A 7,951-nucleotide genomic window follows, 5' to 3' on the forward strand; every position below is an offset into this window, starting at 1 on the left:
GGGCACTGGGAGCACTGCCCCTGGGCCATATGGGGCTATAGGGACCCCAGGCCATAGGGGCCATAGGGACCCAGCTATAGGGCCCTATAAAGACCCCCACCCCATATGGCCCTATAGAGCCCTATACGGACCTATAGGGTCCTACAGGGACCCTGGGACATAGAGGGCCATAGGGGGCCACCTATAGGGTCCTATAGGGACCCCGGGCCATAGGGACCCAGCTATAGGGCCCCGTAAGGACCCCAGGCCATAGGGGCCCACCTATAGCGTCCTATAGGGACCCCAAGCCATAGGGACCCAGCTACAGGACCCCATAAGCACCCCAGGCCATAGGGCCCCATAGGGACCCGCTTCTAGGGGCCAGAGGGCCTCCCCTATAGGGCCCCATAGGGACCCCAGGCCACAGGGGCCCTCCTCTGGGCCCCGCAGGCCCCGCCCCCCGTCCCCAGGCCCCGCCCCCTGTTTGTGAGCGTGCGCGCTGCGGGCCGGGCGCAGGTGCGGGCAGGGGAGAGGTGAGGCGGCGCGAGGCGAGGCAGGCGGGGGGGGGGAGAGCCCCCTTCACGTGACCCCAGGGGGGGCTTGGGACCCCCCCACATTACCCTGAGGGGTTTTGGGGCCTTGGGACCCCCCCCAGTGTGACCCCGGGGGGCCTTGAGGGGCCTTGGGACACCCCACAATGGGACTCTGGGGGGCTTTGGGTCCCCCCCGTGTAACCCTAGGGGGTCTTTAGGGTCTTGGGACCCCCCCACCCAAGTGACCCTGGGGGGGTTTGCCCCCCCCAGTATTACTCCGGGGGGTCTCGGGACCCCCCCATGTAACCTCAGGGGGTGTTTGGGGTCTCGGGACCCCCCCAAACGACTCATGGGGGGTGTTTGCCCCCCCCACGTCCCCATTCTGCAGGACCTGGGGGGGGCCCTCTCCAAAAGGGGGGGCCCCCAACACCCCCCAACCTGTGTCGTCCCCCCCAGCGCTGCTGTCACCATGGCATCAAAGCACCCAGATGGTCCCCAGGACCTGGCCCCCAGCTCCCCCCCCAGCACGTGAGTTGTGGTTTTTTTTTGGGGGGGGGAGGTGACAACAGCCCCCACCCTCACTGTCCCCATTGTCCCACAGGGACACCAGTGACAATGACAACTCCGGCAGCGACATCGAGGCCACCCTGCAGGAGAAGCCGGGGGCTCAGGGGGGGCCCGGCCCCTGCCCCATACGTGTCCCCTTTGTCCCCCCCCCCCGTCCCCAGTCCTTAGAGGGTCCCCGTGTCCCCTCACCCTTTGGGATCACCATGTCCCCAATCCTTATAGGGTCCCCGTGTCTTCTGGCCCTTTGGGATCCCCATTCCCCATAGGGTCACCATGTCCCCAATCCTTATAGGGTCACCCATTCCCCATAGGGTCCCCGTGTCCTCAATCCTTATAGGGTCCCCGTGTCCCCTTGCCCTTTGGGATCCCCATTCCCCATAGGGTCCCCGTGTCCACAGTCCTTATAGGGTCCCCGTGTCCCCAATCCTTATAGGGTCACCATGTCCCCTCACCCTTTGGGATCACCGTGTCCCCAATCCTTATAGGGTCACCATATCCCCTTGGCCTTTGGGGTCCCCATTCCCCGTAGGGTCCCCGTGTCCCCTGGCCCTTTGGGGTGGCCGTGACCCCCACCCCATACCCCGCAACCCCTGGAGCAGGCGCTGGCGCAGACGGGGCTGGAGGTGCTGGGGGCGGCCTCCCAAGCCCAGGGGGCCCTCGGCAGCCGGGGGTCGCAGCTGTGGGGGCGTTGGGAACTGGTTAGGAGCCGCCTCCGGTACACGGGGGGGTCCCAATACCCCCCAAAGTCACATTGGGGGGGAGGCCCAAAGCCCCTCAAGGTCACTTGGGGGGGGTCCTAAGGCCGCAATCCCCCCCCGGGGCCATTTCGGGGGGGGGGTCCCATGGCTCTCAACCACCCCCTGGCGTCACACTGGGGGGGTCCCAACACCCCAAGACCCCCAAAGACATGTGGGGGGGGTCCCAAAGCCCTACAAACCCCCCCAGAGTCACATGGGGGGGTCCTAAAGCCCCCCCAGGGCCATTTAGGGGCAATCCCAAGGCCCCTCAAGGCCCCCCTGGGGTCACACTGGGGGGAGTGACAAGGCCCCAAAACCCCCCCGGGGGTCACATTCGGGGGGGTTCCAAGGCCCCAAAGGCCCCCCCGAACAATTTGGAGGGGTCCCAAGACCCCCGATCCCCCCCCGGGGCCATTTGGAGGGGGCCCCAAGGCCCCCCCGGGGTCACGTGGAGGGGGCCCAAAGTCCCCCCGGGGCCATTTGGGGGGGGTTCCAAGGCCCCAAAGTCCCCTCTGAACAATTTGGGGGGGGTCCCAAGGCCGCGCAACCCCCCCCGGGGCCATTTGTGGGGGGCCTCCAAGGCCCCAAAGCCCCCCCGGGGTCACGTGGAGTGGGCCCAAAACCCCTCCGGGGCCATTTTGGGGGGATCCCAAGGTCCCAAATCCCCCCTGAGCAATGTGGGGGGGGGCCCAAGACACCCGACCCCCCCCCAGGGCCATTTGGGGGGGGTCTCAAGTCCCCAACGCCCCCCCGGGGCCATTTGGGCGGGTCCCAAGGCCCCTCAAGGCCCCTCAAGGCCCTTCAAGGCCTCCCTGGGGTCACACATTAGGTGGGGTCCCAAGGCCCCACCCCCCCCCCCCCGGGGTCACGTGGGGGGGTCCAAAGCCCCCCCCGGGGTCACGTGAGGGGGGGCTTTCCCCGCCCCCCCCGCCTCGTTTTGCGCCGCCGCCGCTTTCCTGCGCCCGCATGTGCGCCTGGCCCTGGGGGTGGGCGGGGCCTGAGGGGAGGTGGGCGGGGCCTGCGGGGCCCAGAGGAGGGCCCCTGTGGCCTGGGGTCCCTATGGAGCCCTATAGGGGAGGCCCTGTGGCCCCTAGAAGCGGGTCCCTATGGGGCCCTATGGCCTGGGGTGCTTATGGGGTCCTGTAGCTGGGTCCTTGTGGCCCCCTATGGCCTGGGGTCCCTATAGGACCCTATAGGTGGTCCCCTGTGGCCTGGGGTCCCTATATTGCCCTATAGCCAGTTCCCTGTAACGCTCTATAACCAAGTCCCTATAGCAGCACCCTGTGGTCTGCGGTCCCTATAGGAACCTATAGGTGGGCCCCTATAGCCTGGGGTCCCTATGGGGCCCTATAGCCGGGTCCCTATAGCGCCCTATAACCAGGTCACTATGGTACCCCATGGCCTGGGGTCCCTATATTGCCCTATAGCCAGTTCCCTATAACGCTCTGTAACCAAGTTCCTATAGCACCCTGTGGTCTGCGGTCCCTATAGGACCCTATAGGTGGGCCCCTATAGCCCCCTATTGGCCCAGGTACCCTGTAGGGCTCTATAGGGCCATATGGCCCAGGGTCTTTATAGAACCCTATAGGCAGCTCCCTATGGCCCTCTATGGCCCAGGGTCCCTATGGGGCCCTAGAGGTGGCCCCCTATGGCCTGGGGTCCCTACAGGACCCTATAGGCGTCTCCCTATGGCCCTCTGTGGAGGAATGGTTCAGGGAAGCAGGACATGTGGATGTTGAGCAGTTCAGAGGCAATGGGCTAGTGAAGTGCCGGACTCAACTCCTAGGAGTCTGGCACGTACGCAGCTGGCTGAGAGCCAATCAGGCTCAAGGACACGGACGCAGCTGGCTGAGAGCCAATCAGGCTCAAGGACACGATGCCCTTGGGCGATCGGGACAGTCCCTAAGGCGGGACAGGGAGCTAAAAGAAGGAGGAGCAGACTGCAAAGCCCGGGAAGTGTCAGCCAGTCCTGAGCTGAGTTTCTGCAATATGGATGAGCTGATTATGTTCGAACTGGAGAAAAGGCGACTGAGCTCTCCATTAAAGTTGAAGTTCACTGTTCACTCCTATTGAGCGTCTGTGTCTTCCTTCCGTCGACAACACCCCAGTGCCCCCCAGCATCACCCCAAAGCCTCCCAGCACCACCCCAGTGCCCCCAGCGCTACCCCAGTGCCACCCAGTGCCTCCCAGCAACACCCCAGTGCCCCCCAGCGCCCCCCCACCTGTATCGGTGCACGAAGACCCCCTTGAAGATGGCGTTCATCACGGCCTCGATCTCTTCCTGCTGCTCCTGGAGCTGGACGGCACCCACGGGCGTCACCGGGGCGCCCGTGCCCGTGTCTCCACCGCGTCCCCAAACGTCACCCACCTCCCGCAGCGTCTCCTGCAGTGCCTCCAGCTTGCCGGGGGCTCTCCGGGGGGGGCTTTTCCCCCTTTCGGCCTCGTAGAGCCTCCGGGTGTTGTCGCGGTGCTGGCTCAGCCCCAGCGCCACCTCCACCAGCGCCGTCATCAGCTTCATGGCTGGGGACAGCGGGATGGTGGCGGGGGGGCATCGGGGACACCCGGCGGGTGACAAGTTGGGGGTGGGGGGTGTCACCTACCTGCCAAGGTGGCCGTGTGGCGGAAGGCGCGCACTTGGGAGTCGGCGAGGCTGGTGAGCAGCGCGGTGAGGCCGCCGAGGAGGAAGCCATCGTAGAGGACGGCGTGGCGGCTCTGCAGGGCCACCGCTGTCACCACGGCCCCAAAAGAGGCCCGAAAACGGCGCCACGGCCCCGTGGAGAGGGACAGGGGGTAGTCGGAGGAGTCCTGGGGGGGGACACGGGGGCAGAACGGGGACACGAAGGGATGAGGCGGCGGGGATGGACAGGGGGGAAATGGGGGCGGAAAGGGAGAAAATGGGGGCGGAAAGGGAGAAAATGGGGACACAAGGGGACAAAACGGGGACACAAGGGGACAAAGTGGGGACACAAGGGGGCAACACAGTGGGACGTAAAGAGACAAAATAGGGAGAACATAAAGGGACAAAATAGGGACGCAAAGGGACAACATGGGGACACAAGGGGACAAAACGGGGACACAAGGGGGCAAAGTGGGGACACGAGGGCACAAAATGGGGGGATTGGTAGGGAAAAAATGGGGGGACACAAAGGGACAAAACAGGGACGCAAAGGGACAACATGGGGACACAAGGGGACAAAACAGGGACACAAGGGGACAAAACGGGGACACAAAGGGACAAAATGGGGGGATTGGTAGGGACAAAATGGGGGGATGCAAAGGGACAAAATGGGGACACAAAGGGACAAAATGGTGGGACACAAAGGGACAAAATAGGGACACAAAGGGACAAAATAAGGACACAAAGGGACAAAATAGGGACACAAAGGGACAAAATGGGGGATTGGAAGGGACAGAACAGGGACACAAAGGGACAACGTGGTGGGGATGTAAAGGGACAAAATGAGGGGGGGCATAAAGGGACGAGATGGGGGTGCAAAGGGACAATATGGGGACACAAGGGGACAAAATGGGGAGATTGGAAGGGACAAAATGGGGACATAAAGGGACAAAATGGGGTGGTGGAAAGGGGTGAAATTGGGAATGAAAAGGGACAAGGTGGTGGGGATGTAAAGGGACAAAATACCCATTTTGTCCCATGCAAAGGGGACAACGAAAAGGGGGACCATGGAAAGGGACAAAATGGGGGGGGACATAAAGGGACAAAATGGGGACACAAAGGGACAAAATGGGGGGATTGGTAGGGACAAAATGGGGGGACACAAAGGGACAAAATGGTGGGACACAAAGGGACAAAATAGGGACACAAAGGGACGAAATGGGGGGACACAAAGGGACAACACGTTGGGGACGATAAAAAGAGGACGCAAGGGGACAAAATGGCGGCCTCACGCAGGTGACAAGATGGCTACCTCACAGAGATGACAAACCGGAGGCAACGCAGAAAAATAACGTGTTGGGGACACAGGAACAAAGCGTTGGGTCACACAGGTGACAAAGTGGCAGGGATACAGTGGGACAAAATGGCGAGGACGTGAGGTGACAAAATGGCAGCGTCACACAGGTGACAAGATGGCTGCCTCACAGAAATTACAAAACGGTAACAATACAAAAAAAATAAAGCATCCAGGACACAAGGGACAAAATGCTGGGGTCAAACAGGTGACAAAATGGAGGGGGTACAAAGGGACAAAGTAGCAGGGACGCAAAGGGACAAGATGGCGGCGTCACAGCGGTGACAAGATGGCTGCCTCACAGAGGTGACAAAACGGTAGCAATGCACAAAAATAAAGCATCAGGGACACAAGGGACAAAATGCTGGGGTCACACAGGTGACAAAATGGAAAGGGTGCAAAGGGACAAAGTGGAGGGGGTGCAAGCGGACAAGATGGCGGCGTCACAGCGGTGAAAAGATGGCCGCCTCAGAAAGGTGACAAAACGGTAGCAATGCACAAAAATAAAGCATCAGGGACACAAGGGACAAAATGCTGGGGTCACACAGGTGACAAAATGGAAAGGGTGCAAAGGGACAAAGTGGAGGGGGTGCAAGCGGACAAGATGGCGGCGTCACAGCGGTGACAAGATGGCCGCCTCACAAAGGTGACAAAACGGTAGCAATGCACAAAAATAAAGCATCAGGGACACAAGGGACAAAATGCTGGGGTCACAAAGGGGACAAAATGGAGGGGGTGCAAAGGGACAAAGTGGCGGCGTCACACTGGTGACAAGATGGCCGCCTCACAGAGGAGACAAGATGGCGGCATCCCCACACCACCACACATCCCCCAGTACCTCGCTGAAGGTCTCGGTCAGCCGCTGGATGATCTCGGTGTTCTGCTGCTCCCGCAGCATGGCCAGCGTCACCGTGCCTGCCGGGAGGGGACACGGCGGGTGACGGGGACGTCCCCCGGGGGGGTGACAGGGGGACGGGGAGCGGGGCGGCCGCACCTCGGCAGCCGCAGGAGCGGACGATGAAGTTGACGAGCTCCAGGAAGGCCGGCTCCCGGTCCCGCTTGTAGCCCTGCAGCCACTCGTCCACCGCCACCTGTGGGCACAGTGACACGTGGTGACACGTGGTGGGACGTGGTGGCACGTAGTGACATGTGGTGACACGTGGTGGCACGTGGTGGCACACAGTGGCATGTGGTGGGACATGGCGTGTGGTGGCACGTGATGGCACGTGGTGACGTGTGGTGGCACATGGTGACACGTGGTGACATGTGGTGGTTCGTGGTGGCACGTAGTAACATGTGGTGGCACGTGGTGACACGTGGTGGCCCCACATTTGAGCAAATGCCCTCCCCCCCCCCATGTCCCCTTCCCAAGGTGGACACGTCCCCGTGTCCCTTTGGGAGCTGGTTTTGCTCACATGTCCCTTTATCCCTGTGTGTCCCCGTGCCCCCCAACATGTCCCCATGTCCCCCCCGTCCCCATGTCCCCCCCTGTCCCTGTGTCACCTCGATGGCCACCCTGCCATCCACGACGGCCTGGAAGAGGACGTTCTCCTCCGGGCTGCTCCCGCCCTCGCTGGGCTCCCTCCTGGGACGTTTGGGGACCTGCGGAGGTGACACGGGGGTGACAAGGGAGGGCACGGCTTTGGGGACGGGGACGGGGACAAAGGGGACACGTACGGGGCGGAGGCGGGTGCTGGGCCCCCCCCGAACCCCTCGCTTCTTCTGCAGGGAGGCCTCAAAGTCGCTGCTGGAGTCGTCATTGTCACTGCTGCTGGTGGCTCTGCGGGGACAGTGGGGACAGCAAGGGGGGGCTCTTGTCACCTCCTCCCCCCCAAAAACAAAACAAAACAAAACAAAACAAAACAAAAACTCACGTGCTGGGTGGGGAGCTGGGGGGCGGGTCCTGGGAACCAGCTGGGCACCTTGAGGACATGGTGACAGCAGGGCTGGGGGGGGGGACACAGGTTGAAGGGGTATTGGGGACCCCCCCTTTTGGAGAAGGCCCCCCTCAGGTCCTGCAGAATGGGGACGTGGGGGGGGCAAACACCCCCCATGAGTCGTTTGGGGGGGGTCCTGAGACCCCAAACACCCCCTGAGGTTACATGTGGGGGGTCCCGAGATCCCCCAGAGTAATACTGGGGGGGGCAAACCCCCCCAGGGTCAC

At 62.5% G+C, this 7,951-nt stretch overlaps 1 protein-coding gene across 1 annotated transcript; it reads right to left on the reverse strand.

Annotated features, from left to right (window-relative positions):
• Positions 1-3,681: 3,681 nt before the first annotated feature.
• LOC137846642 (cohesin subunit SA-3-like) lies at positions 3,682-7,720 on the reverse strand. Its single transcript, XM_068664641.1, has 8 exons — positions 7,662-7,720; positions 7,291-7,567; positions 6,782-6,878; positions 6,626-6,702; positions 4,417-4,621; positions 4,185-4,336; positions 4,039-4,112; positions 3,682-3,736 (listed from the first exon to the last, which is right to left on the reverse strand). Exons 1-8 carry the CDS (start codon positions 7,718-7,720, stop codon positions 3,682-3,684), a joined length of 996 nt encoding a protein of 331 aa, XP_068520742.1.
• Positions 7,721-7,951: the final 231 nt, after the last annotated feature.

Source organism: Anas acuta, chromosome 35 (genome assembly GCF_963932015.1).
Source record: "Anas acuta chromosome 35, bAnaAcu1.1, whole genome shotgun sequence".
NCBI lineage: Eukaryota > Metazoa > Chordata > Aves > Anseriformes > Anatidae > Anas > Anas acuta.

Excerpts from the sequence above, each read along its gene's own strand:
- LOC137846642 (XM_068664641.1), bottom strand. The coding sequence starts at position 7,720 with ATGTCCTCAAGGTGCCCAGCTGGTTCCCAGGACCCGCCCCCCAGCTCC. Across the intron at positions 4,113-4,184 it reads TGCAGGAGACGCTGCGGGAG|CTCCAGGAGCAGCAGGAAGA; the intron begins GTGGGTGACGTT and ends GGTGCCGTCCAG. Across the intron at positions 3,737-4,038 it reads GTCTTCGTGCACCGATACAG|CTCCCTGTCCCGCCTTAGGG; the intron begins GTGGGGGGGCGC and ends TCCTTCTTTTAG.